At 44.4% G+C, this 19,757-nt stretch overlaps 1 protein-coding gene across 1 annotated transcript in view; it reads left to right on the top strand.

The window, feature by feature from the left end:
• The window catches only part of LOC147725795 (uncharacterized), a 121,474-nt gene extending 102,821 nt beyond the window's left edge, over nucleotides 1-18,653 (top strand). The window contains exon 4 of the mRNA XM_086959942.1: nucleotides 14,188-18,653. Coding sequence (XP_086816068.1) covers nucleotides 14,188-16,937 — 2,750 coding nt within the window. The 3' untranslated portion in view covers nucleotides 16,938-18,653. The remainder of the gene's footprint in view (nucleotides 1-14,187) is intronic.
• Nucleotides 18,654-19,757: the final 1,104 nt, after the last annotated feature.

Here is a 19,757-nt window from a genome sequence, read left to right as displayed (position 1 = left end):
AATCTGTGTACTGCTCCCATGCCGTTTCAGTATAGTCGACAATCGGGAGACCTCTTCGGAGTCTATTCTTTACTAGATTCGTATTTCTGTGATAATCAGGAGGAGCTAGAAAAACGGGTGGCAGAAGGAATGCAATGTAACAGGTACCATCCCAATCTGGAGGTAAGCGTATGTATGCGGTATGACCACAAACAAAGTAGGAATGACGGGTAGCTCTAAAAGAAGACTTGCCTTGATCACTGAATTCGACCACAGTAGTACATTTACTATGACCTAAGTGTACTGAACCTTTCTTACTGACACATAATTCACCAGTGACTGGTAATACTGACATAGCGGGCAGAACTGGTGCAGCTTCGGATTCAACAGTAAGAATCATAAGGTTAATTGTATAATTACCTAATCCATATACTTCATTTTCTAGATCAGTTCCTATTCTAGTGGGGAGTCCCTTCTTGTCAGGATAACAGGATTTAAGCAGAACTAAGTTCAAGTTTCCCCAAACCCAGCTCCCTTTGTAAACAGCAATATCAGGATCTACGGAATTTATTATTCTAAACCAGGCTCCACAGGAACCATTGTGGGTGAACGGGTACGGAAAGAGGGGCAGAGCTCCCTTGTATTTCTGGTAGGGAGGGAGTCGGCCACATATCCAGCAATTTGTAGCATTATTAGTCTGATGAGAATGATGTAACATACTAATGAATGTGTTGTTGCGCAGCGCGAGTCTGTAGGAAAGTTCATGTGGAGGTAATTTGCTAAAAGAATGTTCAGCAGAAACATTGTAAGCAGATTGTTCACGCTTGAAAATAGGGTAGTAGAGAGGAAGCAGTATACTTGCAATAATAATCAGAATACTTAGAAAAAACATAATTAATAATGTCACTATACAGTGACTACGGAGTGATTTACAATATGTATGCTTCTTGAATTGTCTCTCTCTCTCTCTATCTCGATCTAGGGGGTACATGTCAGAAACTATTTAACCGATTCACCTAGGGGAGGACTTAAACAATTAAACTGTCTGACTTGCTAGATCGGAGCTTTAACTTATATTCTTCTTGGGGAGTTTTTTCTCGTTCTAAAACTTTAAAGTCACTAGATTCGATACAGTCTTTGGGAGGGTGGACGAGTCTGGGTCTGGTTTCAGTTTGTTGTATTTTTTAATATGGCTCGTGTGGATCCACCCCTTTCTGCCCTCCACTTTCACTGCAGTCCTCGTAGTAAGAAGGACGGTCTTCGGTGCTTTCCAGCGGGGCTCCAGCGGACTTTTCCTGTCAAAGTTCCTAATTAAGACCAGGTCGCCAGGACGGACATCATGCGGCTTTACATCAGTGTTGTCAGGGAAAGCTGCGGCAACCTGTGAACGACATGATTGGAGTGCAGACATCAAGGAGGCAAGGTAATCTGTCAACATGTTACAATCAACATCAGTAATTTTCTTAGGAATGGGCGTCCCCCACATATTCGGTGGTCTGCCAAAAACCACTTCGTACGGGGACAGTCCTGATCTCGAGTGGGCAACCATTCTCATGTAGAACAGTGCTACTGGCAGGGCGACTATCCAGTCGACCCCTTTCTCTTGACATATTTTAGCAAGGCGGATCTTTAATGTCTGATTATGCCTCTCTACAAGGCCTGCGGCTTCGGGATGTCGGACACAATGGAATTTCCACTGATATCCTAGCAGCAAGGAAACCTGTTTCATTAATTCGGATGAGAATGGCTGTCCGTTATCTGAGTAGACGACACGAGGCAAGCCGTATCGTGGGAAGAATTCACGAACCAGCTGTCTGGCAGTGGTCGGAGCAGTATAATCTGGGACTGGATATGCTTCGGTCCAACGGGAAAGTGCACAAACAACTACGAGGACATATTTGAATCCTCGACAATGGTCCATCTGGATATAATCCATCTGGAGGACTTCAAAAGGGTGATCAGGAGGATGAAATCCACCTTGCTCTACAGGGACACTTTTACCTGGATTGAACTGACAACAGATCATGCAAGTACGCACTTTCTGTTTGGCTGCTGCTCGTAAGTGTTTATTGTGCCAGAGATTGTGTAAACTGTCTAACATCGCTTTCTCTCCTAGATGTGCTGGACTATGTGCTGTATTTATTATGACTTGAACCATAGAGTCGGGGAGAAACCATGTAGATTTTCCCTTCGTCATCCAACCTTGATCTGTCTGGATCCCTCCTAGTTCAGTCCATTTCTTTATTTCATCTGAGGTAGCATGTGTCTGAATATCAATTACATCTAGTGCGGGATCCCTGACTGTCATACAATGTGTCGGTACTATTGTCTTTGTCACATCAGTTGTCTGAGTGTGAGTCAATGCTGTATGTTTTGCTGTCTGGTCTGCCAGGTCGTTACCCTGGGAAACAGAATCTGTAACTTTAGTATGTGCTTTACACTTTATGACGGATATGCCTGAAGGCAGATGTATGGCTTCTAACAGTGCTTGAATGAGGGGACCGTGTCGGATCTTGGCACCATGAGAGGTCAAGAAACCTCGTTCTTGCCATAACATTCCGAAGTCGTGTACAACTCCGAACGCATAACGGGAGTCAGTGTATATGTTAACATTTCTGTTCTTGGCTAGTATACAGTCTCGGGTCAGAGCAATAAGCTCTGCCGCTTGAGCGGACAGTGTGTCAATACGATATGTTTCTTTAACTTCAGTTTCAGTGGTCACGGCATACGCGGCCACTAATTCTCCTGTACTTGTTCTCATACATGAACCATCCACATAAAGTGTCAGGTCTGGATTTGTCAGTGGAACATCTGTTAAGTCTCGTTGAGGCTTTGTTACTGCATTAATGGTCTCTATACAATCATGCGGAGCTGGATCTGTCGTAATGGAAGGTAACAATGTTGCGGGGTTCAGAATACTGCAGCGTCTGATTTCTATGTGTGGTTGGAATAGCGTTAATTCATAACCTGTCAGTCGTGCTATAGTCAGGTGCTGAGTCTGGGTTCTGTTTAAAAGAACCTCTACAGAATGTGGAACTTGTACTGTTAATTGATGTCCTAAAACAATTGAGTCGCTCTGTCTGATTGCTAAAGCGGTCGCTGCTACGGACTTCAAGCACGCAGGGAGTGCCTGGGCTACTGAATCCAATGTACTTGAAAAATAAGCGCAAGGCTTATATGAACCTGCTTGATCTTGGGTGAGGACAGACAATGCTGTACCATCACGTTCTGTAACGAAAAGTGTAAAAGGTTTGCTGTAACATGGTGTCGCTAAAACTGGTGCTTGGCATAAAACTTTCTTTAATTCTTCAAAGGCTTGTGTGTGTTCCTGAGTCCAAGGGAGGACAGTCGAAGTTGCTGCCTCCTGTGTTGTTAACTGAATGAGTGGTTTAGCTAGAAATGCATATTGAGGAATCCATTGTCTGCAGTACGAGGTGAGGCCTATAAAGGCCCGCACTTCCTTTTGTGTCTGGGGTCGTGGCATATTTACAATTAACTGAATGCGATTGGGAGTGAGCTGTCTCCCCACTTTGGACAGCAAGTGACCCAAGTACGCAACTTGCTGAACACAGAATTGTAGCTTCGAAGGAGACACCTTGTGTCCCTTGTCGGCCAGAGAATGTAAAACTGTCAGTGATGCTTGTTCACATTCGGGCTCACTTCGTGCGGTGATCAGCAGATCATCGACGTATTGCAGTAAAGCGGTGTTAACTGGCATTTGAATACAATCTAGTTGTCTTTTCAGTGCTTGGCTATAGATGCTGGGGCTTTCTGTGAATCCTTGAGGTGCGCGGGAAAATTTGAAACTTCGTCCATTTAAACTGAATCCGAAGAGATATTGGCTCTCTGGATCAATCGGTACACTAAAGAAGGCGTTCTTGAGGTCAATTACAGTAAAGAACGTTGCTTCAGAATCAATAGCCGTCAATAGAGAAGAGATATCGGGAACCACAGGGTACTGTGGAATGATGCATTTATTCAGCTCTCTCAGATCAATCACCAGCCGATATACTGGCGGTACATTGGGATCAGTACGTTTAAGAATCGGAATGATAGGTGAATTACAGATATTGGAGTCGGTCTCTACGACCACTCCTTGGGTAATGAGCTCTTCAATGATTTTCAGTAAAGCCACTACAGCATCGGGTGGTAACTTGTATTGTCTGATTCGGGGTAACACAGCACCTGATTTCAGTGTAACACGGTATGGTGTGATATGCATACAACCTACATCAGTTGGGCCTTTTGCCCACAAGTGATCTGGTACATTTTTCAATCTGACATCAAACTCTCGTAATACATAATGGCCCTTGAAATCCCGCAGAAAGAGTCTAACTCCCTCCGGGGAACAGCATATTATGGCTCCTAGAGCCTTCAGCGTTTTTATACCTAACAGATTTTCTGGACATGATTTCGTAAGTAACAAGTCTGTAATACGTGATAATGGACCCACAGCTAGGGGAACTGGTTCTGATACTTCATTTACAATAGGCTGTCCTGAAAAACCAAGGGAAACATTCTGTGAGCCTGAGAGGGGTGCCCCTGGGACTTCGTTATGGCTGATTGTTGTGCGGCTTGCCCCTGTGTCTATTAAAAACTTTCTGTCTTTTCCCAATACTTGACTGTGTACATAAGGACCCTCTTGATCTACAGGAATCTCAATAAGAGGCAAGCCGAATTCCCTCTCTAGGCTGTTTCATGTGTATTTCTATCACTGCTTTTCTTATTTTCTTGTACATACTGGCTATGCAAGTTCCCTTATCATGTTTTCCATCAGATATATTTTGACCCCACTTGTTGAGTGCATTTAATTCATCCTGTTCTGTTTCAGGCCTGTCTCGTTCTTTTATTAGGCAGTTTATAAAAAAACGTAGTATATGTGCTTGAGTGTCAACTTTCTGATGCGCCATGGCATCCTTAATACTTTCAGGGTCTTTCCCAGTCTGAACAAAGTGATATATTCTATCTAGGTGCTCTTTCATTCCTGCAAATAGCAGCAGGTAGTCAGTGGCGGATCGTAACCGTAGTGATGCCATCATCATTCTATCGTCTTTGCCGGGTACTGGATCATATCTGCAAACTGCAAGCGGTTCTTTGAGTATGTCGAGACGGGGTGATTTGAACGTGAGAGGACTCTGTATATCCCTAAGGTGTAATCTGTGTGTTAATGGCGGCGTCCGAAGACCCCCCATCGCACTTCCTGAGGCGGAAGCTTGAACATTATCTCTCTGTGGAGTCTGTATCTGTACTTGAATTTGTCTGTGAGTAGGGTCAGGTAGAAGCGGTTTTGGTAGATCAACTTTAGGTACGGGAAGTGGTGGAGGTGGAGGAATAGTCGGTCGAACGGGGAAACCTGGTTGCAGTTGTGGCGGGTTGCCACCTCCGTCACCGTCAGTAGGCGGGACACGGACAGGCGGGTTGGTGTAAGCGGGTGCTACATCCTCTAGATAGGAATTCAGGAATATATCTTTAGTGGTCTTGTGATTTACTTTAGTTGGAACCAATGGTGGCGGCAGATTTTTCGGTATTTCTGATGTGGTCTCAGGCGAACCCTCGGCCACGAGATACATACCGTTTACGAGATTGTTTCGTGCGCGGTCTACTTGCTCTGTTTTTACTCGGATCCCTTCAGTAACTAATTCGTTTTCTTGGGCTTTATCTGATTCTTTGAGTCTGTCTTCTCTACGAAGTGCTTTTTCAGCACGCTTATGTGATTCCTTACGCCAAAACTCTATGGCGTCTTTCTGAGATTGTCTGGCTTTCTTTTTCCATAGTGCTTCCTCTACCTTCATGATGCACTCGGCATCCCATGTTCCGGTAACAGGCCATCTGTGTCTCTCGTCTAGATGTTTAGTATAATCGGCCCATAAATCTAGATACAATATGGCGTCTAAGCCATGTTTGTTGTACATAAAATTTCCTGGAGTGTCCCTAGGGGGGATAGGAATTTCTTCCTCTAGTATCCCTTTCCTAGTTCCTATCTGCTTTAACTTGTTGAAGAACGGCATCTTGTTTACTTAATACTGAAATGCTCAATCCTAACTACTTAATACTGATTTTAGCTAGTTATACAAGAACACAATAATGCACATAAAAAAAAACAGTCGCATTCATACCACGACATTAATCACATGAAAAGACATTTGAGACATATATGACTACCCCTTATACCAGATGTACTGCTAAACAGCACAGATACACTGTCAGAGACAATGCAAAAACTTTAATAACTGATGTACTGCTAAACAGTACAGATACACTGTCTAAAAACAGTGCAGACCGGACTTGTGTACCCAAACCCGTCTTGATACGTCCCAGCAATGGTACTCACCGGGAAGCACGGAAACTGAAGGCCTCGGAAAACTCGACTGGACTCGACTCGACTCGACACATGGATACTTCGGAAACTGGTGGGCCTCTTAACACCTCGGACCTTGCTTCTTTCGGCTAGGCTCTGGTCGGGATCCTCCGCACTCCTCACCGCCTCGTCTGGGCGCTGATTGCAGTCTTCGTCACCTCCGTGGGCCAGAGGGAGATACAGGAAATCCTGCCAGTACGCGTAGTTTCCATCTAACTGATGGCAGGGGACAGAGCTTGCAACGCACCAACCGGCGCGTGAGGTGGGGGAGGGGTCCCTGTTCGGGCGCCAAAATGTCGTAAATATTTAATTTACCATCTTAATTTCTATGCAGGTAAGTACTTAATCAATAATAACTCAATCGGAAAGAAAGAAAACAGAGTCCGTGGTGTTAGAGTTCTTAGGGGTTTTATTCCTTAAAAAGGAATTGTTCCGGAACTGGATATCAGGTTCCTGGCACCACACAGGCTCCAGGAAGGGATAGAGCAATATTTTATTGACAATACATAGCTTATATACTTAATTCATGTCATAGAAAGCAATATAGTAGGCGTAACAGCTGAGAGAAACAAGATAACAGCATCCACGTGTTGCTAGTACGTAATCAGAAGGCGTGGACTAGAGGTGTGCGCTAGAAACGTCACAGGTAGGTGTCACAAAGGGGTGGCACAAAGCAGAATGTTGCAATGTCAGCAGAAATCTGAAGCATGGGTGCGCGCGCAGCTGCATGACGTGTGATTGACGTGGAAACAGGAGGGTGCAGGGGACTTGACATTTACACTGGCGGAAAGAGACAGAAGTCTGGCATGTCAGATCAACTCGTACTTCTATCATATCTGATATCTGATGTTTGGGAACCATATTATCTAGAGGGAAAGGTCTCTGGGGCAGAAGCTATTCTATACTGACTGAGAGTGCGTGTATAAGCGCCTAAGTGTCTGCATGAGAAGCGTGGGGGCATGGGCCTTCCCTGGGAGCATGGTAACAGAGGCTATGAATTACTTGCACGGAGACAGTAGGCCAGCCCTCGTGCTCTGCAGCTGGGAGGGTGTTTACTTAAACTAGTAGGCAGGAATGTATTTTCGAGGAGCGGAACAGATAATTCGAAGGTTGTAGTCAGTCTTGGCAGGCAGCAGGCTGAGCTAAGCGCCATGGGCCGCACAGGGAGTAGGACAGAGGTCATGAATACAGAGGCTGCCTGGGCTGATGCTTTCAGAGTCAGAAAGCCACGAAAAAAGGCTCGATGGCAGAAATTCAGGGCCTAGTTTGCCAGAGCTGAAAAACGTGTAAAGTACACTACAAAAAGACGTTGGCATGGCATACTTAGGAACGGACTATTCAACCCATTCAGGGTGGGTCTGAAAGAGGACATGTTAACGGTGGACGCAAATGTATTTGCGTCTTCATAGCTGGCACAGGAGGGAAGTTACATGCACTTTAAGCTGGTACATGGAGTCGGTGGGGTACACGCTAGGGAACATTACTTGACCATAAAATTTATATTTCCTCAATTACACGCTTATAGACAAAAGGGTGTTTGAGGAGAAGTTTGCCAGACGTGGGGTGGAGCTAGAGAAAGCTGACATAAATCCTGTAGGGTACTTCAAGGAACGAATACCATTAGAGGGTATGACAAAAATGAGGATAACCCTTAAAGATAGGCACACGGTGGGAAAAGTGTATGTTACCACGAGAGGTTCTAATCTCCTGGGGTGGAGGCATCAGAAGGAACTAGGGATTAAGCTAGATCCCAACAACAGTGAGCAAGTGCTTTTAGTAGAGCCCCCCAGTGTTGCTGAAGACCTTACTCAGGAATTTAAGGAGGTATTTAATGAAAAGCTGGGGATGTTGAAGAACTATATGCACAGAATAACGCTCAAGGAAGGGGCAGTACCAGTAATACATAAAACACGCTCCATTCCTCTACGTATGAAGGAGCCTTTAAAAAACGAGTTGGACAAATTGGTCAGCCAAGGAGTTATCAAGGAAATAGAGACTTCAGCTTGGTTGGCTCCGGTTGTTATCACGACCAAGGATGGAGGAAAGAACATAAGGCTGTGTGTAGACCTGAGAGACTTGAATGCTAACATTCAGATAGACCGATACCTCCTCCAGAGAATTGGGGAGATGTTGAGCACTATACAAGGGGCCAGATTCTTTAGCGTGTTGGATTTGTCCTCGGCCTACTATCAGATAGAGCTGCATCCGGAGTCACAGTCTCTGACGGTGTTCACAACTCCTTTTGGCAACTTCAAATTTCTACGGATACCTTTTGGGTTGGCGTCTGCGGCAGCGGCCTTCCAGCGAGTGATGCAGCACATCCTCAGAGATTGCAGAAAAACAATGTGCTTCCAGGATGACATCCTGATCTATGGCTCAAATGAAGAGGAACACAGTGAGAACATAAAAGGAGTGCTAAGGAGGTTGAAGGAGGTAGGGTTCACCACCAGAGTGAGCAAGTGCAAATTGGGGGTGCTCAGTGGCTTACTTGGGCCACACAATTTCAGAAGAGGGGATCAAACCTAAATGTGACTTGGTCAACGCCGTTATAGATGCCCCAACACCAACAAGCAAAGAGGAAGTTGTGTCATTTCTTGGTCTGGCGGAGTACATGGCAAAATTCATTAAAGACTTTGCCATCAGAACTTATTCGTTGAGAGAATTGGTGAAGAAAGACAGCATTTTCGACTGGGAAGAGAAACAAGAGATGGCGTTCAGAGATATAAAAAATGCATTCATACAGGCACCCTTTATTTGAAAATTTGATCCTGAAAGAGACATAATAATTATCACAGACGCAAGTAACCGGGGAATAGGCGCAACCTTATCGCAAAGGGTAGAGAAGCAAGTAAAGGTAGTGGCTTTCGCCTCAAGAACTCTCACCTCTCCGGAAACAAACTATTCTACGGTGGAGAAGGAGGCTCTGGCTGTGTATTGGGCAATCAAACACTTCAAGTTCTACGTTTGGGGAGTACCATTCGAGGTGCATACGGACCACAAGCCATTGGTGCCTCTGTTCACCAAGAAGAACATGGAGGAAATGACCCCGCGCATTGCAAAGTGGGTCTTGGGCTTGCAAGGATATAATTTCAGAGCTGTATACATACCGGGCCAACAAAACAGAGTGGCGGATTTTCTTTCAAGGTCTCCCGTCCGCGGCGATTCGGAAGAAGAAAAGGTGGAGGACACCATTTTGGAAATAAGTGTAGCAGCTGTGGCAAAAGAAGAATGGGAAAAGCATATGGAAAAGGATGAGACATTGAGGAAGGTGAAGAGGTACATTGTGTCAGGGTGGCCCCAGAAGTGCAAGGAGCTGAGTAATGAAATTCAACCGTATTGGAATGTAAAAGATGATCTTTCAGTGGAAGCGAATTTCGTCATGAAGTCGGGGAAACTTGTTCCACCAGAGGGAATGAGGCAGCAAGTGATCACCTTGGCCCATGAAGGTCATTTGGGCAGAAGCCTATGCAAGTCTAGATTAAGAGCAGACTGCTGGTTTCCGGAGATGGATCGAGAAATGGAGGAGAAGGTACGAGATTGTTACGCTTGTAGCATTAGCGACAAATCCAAGGTATCTAAGCATTCTTCTTTGATTCCAGTGGAAGTACCTATGGCACCATGGAGAAAACTGGGCTTCAACATAACGGGACCCATTCATGGAAGGGGCTCACAGGATTGGTACCTATTGATATTGATAGACTATTATTCCAACTGGATAACTCACAAAATTGTAGTTAATATCAACACAAAGTCATTGATACGTTTTCTCAGAGAAGTGTTCTCTAGAGAAGGTATTCCCTCAACGATGATAACAGACAATGGGGTCCAACGGATCTCGGATGAAATGAAGGAGTTTTTAAAAGACTGTTCAATATCCCATATCTGCACTCCGTTGTATTGTCCCAAGGCGAATGGCAAAGTGGAAAGGGCAAACCGCTTGCTGAAGGAGAGTATCAATCTGGCCAGCAAGTCGGGGAAAAATATGGAAGACGCCATAATGGAAACTCTGTGGGCCTATCATACCACCCCCAACGCCACCACTGGACACACACCGTTTGAGCTAATGAGAGGAAGGAAGGCTGGATCAAAGCTGTCCCGCAGTGGATGGGGAAAGGAGGTCATCTGGAGGTAGATCAGGAGGATATGAGAAAGAGAATTGAAGACAAGCAAAGTAAATACAAAGAGTGGTACGACAGTAAGTGGGGTGCAAAGGAAAAGAACCTCAAAAGTGGACAGATGGTGTACATCAGGAAGCCAGACAGAATGGGGAAAAAAGAGGACAGATTCTACGCCCCAGAGAAAATAAAGGAGGTCAAGAGCAATGTGGTAGTCATGCAGGACGGAAAAATGTGGAGTCAAGACCGAGTTGTCCCTGTTACCAGTAAGAGAGATCTGCTAGGTGTGGGGATTTCAGAGTCAGGTGACAGAGGGCAGGAAAGGGGGCAGAGAAGGGAAAGTCACAGGAAAAGAACCACCCCGTCCTGGCACAGGCAATATAGCATGAGGTAAAAGCAAAGGCGGTCACCCTTTTACGGGGGTGTTGGTGAACTATGTATTGGTTAACCTGGGCCCTGACCTAGGACAGAGTCTGCTGCGCAGAACTCAAGGCTATGGTTCTGCACTGTTCTCCCTGTTCTTTTCACCCCTTGTTTTACTCTCTCACACTATATCACTCTCTCCACCCCTTCTCTCTCTCTCTCTCTCTCTCTCTCTCTCTCTCTCTCTCTCTCTCCCCCACTTTCCTTCCTGCTCTGCCCTTCCTCCTATCTTGCCCACCTCATCTCTTACCTGCCCCCCTTTCCCCCTCGCCTTTGTAGTCTCCCTAGGGAGGATGATGTGTTGTAACTTATCTAATGGTTTCTCCCACCCTGCCATTTCCCCCCTCCTAACTCCTTACCATGGTTTCGCCCTAGCTGTCACCTGAAGGCAGCGTTAGAATGTTGGTGACACAAAAGCCGCCCAGCTGGGAGCACCTGTGTGTTTTGATCTTAATAAACAATTTTGAGGTCACCTACGTGTAGTGCGTCTTTACTACACTTACTTTTATTGTTGTGTCTCATATCCTGCAGGAGGGTTTCAGATGTTCGAGCAGAAGGAGTGTTTACTCCCTCGGGGGTGTCTTTTTCCATATCCAACACAAAAAGATGATGGACAGAATGTTGAACATTGTCAAACATTCACCCCCAGTCACAGATGTGGGTTTAATCCATCTTTATTCTCCTCACCACATCTTTCGAGTTTGGACCCAGCCATATGCAAAACAGCCTCCACCCTGTTCCCCACAGAACCATTCCAGCCCGAACTGCCAGGCCAGTTCCTCCCTGGACCAAAAAACAAGCATCCTGAGGCCGGTTTCTGGGCATCACCCCTCATAAGTCAGGCTAGCTTGAATCGGAACTGGGGTGGCGAAGTGAGCTACAGAACGATGATGGAACGATGATGTATTCAACTCCGATCTAATAGTGACTTTGGGGAGAGTGTGAAAAGTTTCAGCGCTCCATCCATCATCGCCTTGTGTTTTCTTTTTTTGCCCTAAGTTGGCAGGGTTTTCCCAGATGTGGGTCCCTTGCTCCCTTTGCCACTGGTTTCAAGATAGCCTGGCTGAAGAGAGTGGTTACCCCGAAACCTGTCACAGGATGCTTGCACAGGTCCAGGGAAGACCTGGTTTGGCAGTTCAGGCAGGACTGTTCCCATGAGGCACAGGGTCAAGATTGATTTGCATATAGCTAGAGCTGAACTGGGGTGGCAAAGTGAGCTAAAGAATGATGATGGATTCAACCCAGATCTGTGACTGGGGGTGGGTGTCTGAAAAGTTTCAGCGCTCCGTCCATCATCTCCTTGTGCTGAATTTTTTCCATATCTGAAACATAATAAGACTGATTCAAGATGCATTGTTTACCCTTCTTTTCCTCATCATCATAAACTATGTGTGTTTAAAAGGTTGGAATGTTATGAGGAATGTTCTCGTGAATTGAGAACTGATCAGGCAGGAAAGCTAATTATTTCTTTGCAGAAACCTTTCCAGCCGGTCACTTATGCAATTTTGGCGCAATGGGTCAGATGAATTCTGGCCGAAGCCGGAATTGATGTGTCTCATTTTGGAGTGCATTCTGTGCTGGGAGCCATGACCTCCAAAGCTTTTTCTACTGGTTCTGGTCTTGAGGACATTATGACTGCAGCGGACTGGTCTTCTGACTCCACTTTCAAAGTATTTTATCACAAACCAGTTGTGGATGTGGCTTCTAATATTGTAGCACAACTTTAAACTAGCATGATCCAAAACGTCCATTCCTGACATAGAATAAAAACATTTCTAGCTATCAAGTCAAGAATTTTCAATTCTATTAAGGAGACAGAGGTGAGGATTATCCTGCAGCGGGATTGCATGTGTTACTAAATGTCTAATGATGTTATCGTTATTAGTGAGATGTCATGTTTATTCCCGCTCTTGATGTCAGTTGCTACACGCAGAGCAGATACAGTGCTACTGCTCTTTTTTTATTTTCCAGGGGCAGATGCCAAGGCAACCTGAGGCGGCCTGGCTCTTCACATCCAGTGCTGTTGATTACCGGAGGAGAAGTTCACTTCGACTGTTTTATGGTTCACGCGGTTGGCGAACGAGTCCTGTAACTTTGAGGGTTTGAGTATGGCCTTTGAGTTTGCAATGACTTTTGAAATGATTCATGAAGATTATTGACAGACAAAGAGGAGGATCTATAGTGACTCTGGCTTATATGCTACACATGACCACAGTGACTGGTGGAGAGGGTGGACTACAGGGGTTCATGGGAATGTAGCTTTCCTTTTTGTGATCTTTTCATTGGCTGCTGTGTTTTCTTGAGTAAAGAAAGAGAAGCATAATCCTTGCCTCCGTGTCCTTAATAGAATAAAAAATTATTGACGTGATAACTAGAAGTCTTTTTATTAGTGTCTACATTGCACCTGTGTCATGAGAGGCAAGTGCAGTGAGGAATCCTTCGAACTGGTTGGTCAAATATTTTCTGCTTCTAAATTCTGGCTGCTATCTGATTTGTGGCCCTGTAAAGCATTGGGTCAATGTGGCTGCTGTGAGAGAACCAAGCATAAATGTTTTCTACGTAATGTTCCTCCAGCCTGCCATTTGGGATACCTTTTTATTATAAGGTGCAGGTTGGCATTTTGACACCTCTTTTGAATGTTTTCCAGCTTTATCAGTTTTTCATATTGTACATGATCACACTCCCAATCGGAACTCAGATCAATACACAATTTTTACTTTTCTTTATTGTGCACTTTAAGTTGACCATATGTACAAAAATATTGTTATATCATAATTCAACTCTATGTAAACTAAGTTTCATATATTTCTTGTGTGTTTATGTAACAATCTCCTGTGTGAATAACACACTATTATATATATCTATGAATATATATATATATCAATAATTTACAATTATTTCCAATTGTGTTTCCACTGAAATTACTTGACAAATTATTTTATTCTAAGCTGATTTTATACTAAGATGATTAGTATTTCCCTCACATTTTCATGTAGATCTGCCACAGAGAAGGTAGTAGCCACAGTTCTTTCACGCAGGGATGCTGCCCTTGAAAAGTGAACGGGTGGGGAAATGGAAACATTCCCAGGGAGTGGCCAAAGCAGAACTCAGGATAAAGACTCTGGAAACAGGACTGTCAACACTTTACACTATCTATTGTGTGAACTCAGAGTGCTCTTAACAGCTGAGATATATATTTATTCTCCATTGGATGGTGTAGCTTGTCCTCTAATTGTGTTGTTATTTATTGTTCCAGTGATCTCAAACTGTCACATTATAAACATAATCTATTCTTCTTCTTCATTTGAACAGAAATTAAAAGCAGGAGTTTGCATCGGAACCAAGAACATGAACAACGCTGTGATGAAACCGGGCAAAAGGCAGCATTAACGGGAGAAGATAAAGTGTTGGTTATGCAGAGAGTTAGCAATAAAATACCAAACAAAACAAAGAGAGTGAATACAGCCCCTGGAAAAAACAGAGCTGATCAATATACAGGAAGTGATAACAATACAATGAAGCTGATTGGCCAGAAAAAGATCACAAGTATTACATGTTCTGAGTATGGAAAAAACGTCAGTGAAAAGGGTACTCTCACTGAACATAAGAAGGTTCCTACCAATGGGAAAGTGTATTCTTGTGACAAATGTAGAATAACATTCCAAAGTAGGTCAGTTTTAAATCGACACAGATCGGCACACTCTGACCTACAGTCATTTACATCAGAAAATAAAAACCATAAACGGAACAGAAAACACGAGAACAACAGATCATACAAGTGTAGTGAATGTGAGAAGAATTTTTCATCTTTATCTAAACTTCATGTACACCATAAACTACACACAGGAGAGAAACCCCATAAATGCGATGAGTGTGGAAAGCGTTTTACTTATCTTTCTCTTCTGAAGGTTCACCAGCGGCTTCACACAGGAGAGAAACCCTTAGCATGCAATGAATGTGGAAAATGTTTTCGCCTTTCTGGAGATCTTAACTCTCATAGACAAATTCACAAAGGAGAGAAACCTTACAAGTGTGAGTGTGGAAGGCGTTTCAATAGAGCCGATGGTCTGAAAAGCCACAGGCTCCAACATGCTGGAGAGAAAAGAGAGAAACCATACTTATGTAGTGAATGTGAAAAGAGTTTCTATTCTTTATATCTTCTTCGTCTACACCAGAGAATACACACAGGGGAGAAACCTTATTCATGTGACACATGTGGGAATAGATTCAGGCAGTCATCACACCTAATAAGGCACAAGCGAGTACACACTGGTGAAAAACCATTTATATGCAGAGAATGTGAGAAAGGATTCAGCGATGCCATAGGCTTGAAAACTCACCATCGTGTGCACACTGGAGAGAAACCCTTTAAATGTGATACATGTGGAAAGCGTTTTGTAGTTTCATCTCATCTGACGGTTCATCAACGCCTTCACACAGGAGAGAAACCATATAGCTGCACTAAATGTGGAAAATGTTTCCGCTATTCCGCAAGTCTGGTTACCCATTTGAAGATTCACACAGGAGAGAAACCTTTCAAGTGTAGTGAGTGTGGAAGGCGTTTTAATCGGCTAGACAGTCTGAAAAAACACCAGCACATACATACAGGAGAAAAACCATACCCTTGCACTGAATGTGAAAAGACGTTCTCTCGAAAAGATATCCTAACAAATCACCAGAAAAAGCATACAGTGTCGACAGCTGACACAGATAAAACATACGCATGTAATGAGCATAGAAAGCTATTAAGAGACTCTGCTCATCTAAAAATACGTACCCAAACAGTGAAACTTCATACATGTATCGAATGTGGGAAGTGTTTACGCTCTCAGTCATCCCTGAAAAGACATGAAAGAACACACACGGGAGAAAGGCCATTTACATGTAGTAAATGTAGTAGTAGTTTCAGCTGGTTAGATCAATTGACAAAACATCTATTGAAACACTCAGGAGACAAATCATTTTCATGCAGTGCCTGTGGGAAGAGCTTCATTTCATCAGCAAAATTGAAATCTCATGAGAGATTGCACACAGGAGAGAAATCCTTCAAATGTAATGATTGCGGGAAGAGTTTAAGTTCCGAGACATCCCTTCGAAATCATGAGAGATTGCATACGGGAGAGAAGCCCTTTAAGTGCACAGAATGCTGTAAGAGTTTTAGACGCCAGGAAACCCTGAGACAGCATGAGAGAACACACACAGGAGAAAAGCCATTTATATGTAGTGAGTGTAGTAGGGGTTTCAGCCAGCTAGGAAATTTGATTAAACATCAAATGATACACTCAGGAAACAAACCATTTTCATGCAGTGACTGTGGGAAGAGCTTCATTTCATCAGGAGAATTGAAATCACACCAAAGAGTGCACACAGGAGAGAAGCCCTTCAAATGTACTGAGTGTGGGAAGAGTTTCCGATTTGCCCAAAACCTAAACGAACACCTTCGGATCCATACAGGTGTGAAACCCTATCTGTGCAACAGTTGTGGGAAAAGTTTTGCTATCTCTGGGGATTTGACTAAGCACAAGCGAATTCACACAGGCGAAAAACCATATATTTGTGCTGAATGTGGACGCGGGTTCAGTGTGCCATCTTCATTGAAATCACATCAGAAGGTGCACACCGGGGAGAAGCCTCATAAATGTAATGAATGTGGGAGGGGCTTTGCGTTCTTGTCAAACCTGTTTGTACACCAACAAACGCACACTGGAGAGAAACCCTTCGTTTGCATTGAATGTGGAAAAACATTTGCTGACTCTGGAGCCATGACAAAACACATTCGAATGCACACTGGCGAGAAACCCTACGCTTGCCTTGAATGTGGGAAAAGATTTGCTGTCTTTAGATCCATGAAAATACACATTCGAATGCACACTGGAGAGAAACCCTACACTTGCCTTGAATGTGGGAAAACATTTGCTGACTCTAGATGCATGACAAGCCACATTCGAATACACACTGGAGAGCATCGCTCTGTGTGCCATAAATGTGGGAAGACATATTCTGACCCTAGATATCTGACCAAACACATGCAACTGCATAAGGAAGAAACGGATGATCAGTGATGCCAACTATCGCTCTCGCCAAAATGCACAATACTTCCCTCTCTTTGGGTAGTATATGGTATATAGTTAATGCTACCGAAAGAATATACAGGCAAATAGACTCAAATATCATTACATGACTTTAAAAAGCTCAAATTAAATTTCTATTGAAGTAAAGACTGATGCAGAATAAAGTCTGCCTGTCCACTACGCACCTTTCCAATGCTGTGTATATTTGGTATACCATCTTATAGTGGGTATCACATTTTTTTGCTAAGGCATAGAAAAAACATTTACCAATTGCCTGCTGTGTAAGAGCCCAAAATTGCAACTCTCAAATTTATGCAAAAATAGCCTTTAGAGAGCATTTTAAGCATATTTCTAATTTCTATTCAATATGTGCATTGTGGAGAGTAGTTCAATGCGCACTTATGCATTGTTACAATCATGTCCAAATCTATTAATAACTAATGATTTTGAATTTCAGTCCGCCACTGTGACCTTCTAACTAGCAGTTCAGTTACCACAAATCCAAACCTGAACCTGGAATTGATCAATGATCTTTACAAGAGCAGAGTGTGACCCACCCTGATGAAGTCCAAGCGTGGGAAGGTTAAACTCTTTCAGCATTGGCTCCTAAAAGCGTACGTTTAACTGATCTTGCATGATTAATACCACAGAATTGTTCACATATAAAGAAACCACCCTAGGGTTAAAGCAATTCCAGCATGACCCTGTTTGGCAAGCTGCCAGGGTCGCCACAGTAAGACGAGAGACCCACTGCCTTCAGCTAAACCGTACAAAGGCCTGAAAAGAGGGTCACTCTGACATGTCCCTGGACTTCACCCCAAAGTCCTTCTCCATGACCACTTACTTTGGCACTTAAAGGTGTGCAGGACTTACCTCGGTGCCTTCATGTTGCGGCAACGATTAGACTAAGGCTCCCAGGCTAGGGACGGACCAGAGAGGTTTGTTTGGGGCCAAATGAAGGCAAGGCTCTTGGAGCAACTGGAAAGGAAAGACCCCTTTCCCAAATCTTTCAGCAATACCCTTCCTTCAGCATTTCTGCATTTTTTTTTTAAATATAAGTTTATTGAATTTTCTGTTATACTCCTGATATACAGTTTACACAGTCTTCATCATATTTTGTGTAGTATGCATTGCCCTTACATTAAAAGGTAGGCACCTCGCATATATCACTTGAAACTGAGCAGTCAAGGACATCAAGAGGTTGTGTAGGTGATAACATCTGTGCATGCTGCCAGTTACATTCTGCTGCTGTGTGTGATCCATGCACTACACACAATATATAAGGAAAGTATCTGTATATATGTCAGTGAACACCGAAAATCAGTAAATGGAACAGCAAAAAACGAAGCATTAGATCGTTAGGCCCTATCCATACATTGACCCGCCCTGCCTCGTTTTTGTTTCCTCCCTTTACATTGTGTACACAGGTTGTGCTCTTGCTCATTGTTTGAAAGCACGTGAGAGAATGAACAGGCACACCCGTAGGAGGGAGACAGTCCAATGCAACCATAATCGCTTTACATATGAGAGTCAGCAAAGTGTGTGCAGGCAAACCAGGAGGAGGTCACCTGTAACGCCTCCCACTAATATATGCTGTAATAACAAGATGTATGCATGCAATGACTGCTCTATCTAATGCTGGGAGTCATATGTTTTATTTCCTTTTTTGTTTTCTGAAAAATGTTTAATAAAAATAAAAATAAAAAATGTAAATGGTGTCCAGTAATTCTATTACAGTGGAAGGAGGCTGCCAAGATTGACCTACGTCTACATAAGAGATTGCGCCTTATCGTATCCATGCTGAGTGTGTGTCGGCGAAGAGTGTATCCACCGTTACCACTGGTTACTCTTCGCGGATCTATAGGGGATGGGCAAATAAAAGGGTACCTGGTAGGTCAAGGCTTGTTTTAAATGTTGACTGGTCCCCACCTACAGTGCCAATGGATATGGCAGGCACGCTCGCAGTGCCATGGAGGGGGAAGGATGTATGGGGGTAAGGACATCTGCCATCAACCCCAGTTACGCCAGAGCAGGCGAAGCATTGGCAGCACCTAGGCTTGCCCAGGAGGGGGGATAGAGAGCTGTAGATCACCAGCCTGAACCCCCTGATAGTCATGCCAAAGAGTATCCCAGCTTGGTGCTGTAGGGTTCCTGCGAAGGCCTGGGGTGTACTCAGTGCGGAATCTCACACTTTCTACACTAGCCCCACCAGGCACGACTGTCTCCGACTTATTAAGGTGGGGGGAAGTCAGAGGACTTCCATCTCATTAGGATCAAGCGTTTGGCGCCAATATACCTAGGTCAAGGAAGCGGGAGGTGGCATTCAGATGATTGCCTCTCGGGTAGAGTTGTAGTATGTACTCCTCCCAGGTGTGCATTAGGGTACGGCAGTGCAGACGTTCATACAGTGCTGACCGAGCGCCAGTAAGTGTGAAATACGGGCAAGCCCACAGCATGTGTATGAGATCAGCATTGAGAGCCTGGCACCCAGGGCAGGCGGCAGGTGTATGAGATCAGCATTGAGAGCCTGGCACCCAGGGCAGGCGGCAGGTGTATGAGATCAGCATTGAGAGCCTGGCACCCAGGGCAGGCGGCAGGTGTATGAGATCAGCATTGAGAGCCTGGCACCCAGGGCAGGCGGCAGGTGTATGAGATCAGCATTGAGAGCCTGGCACCCAGGGCAGGCGGCAGGTGTATGAGATCAGCATTGAGAGCCTGGCACCCAGGGCAGGCGGCAGATGTATGAGATCAGCATTGAGAGCCTGGCACCCAGGGCAGGCGGCAGGTGTATGAGATCAGCATTGAGAGCCT

Source organism: Lissotriton vulgaris, chromosome 3_1 (genome assembly GCF_964263255.1).
Source record: "Lissotriton vulgaris chromosome 3_1, aLisVul1.2, whole genome shotgun sequence".
In the NCBI taxonomy this organism is placed as follows: Eukaryota; Metazoa; Chordata; class Amphibia; order Caudata; family Salamandridae; genus Lissotriton; species Lissotriton vulgaris.
Note: the sequence above shows the minus strand (reverse complement) of the source record. Positions and strands in the feature narration are given on the sequence as shown.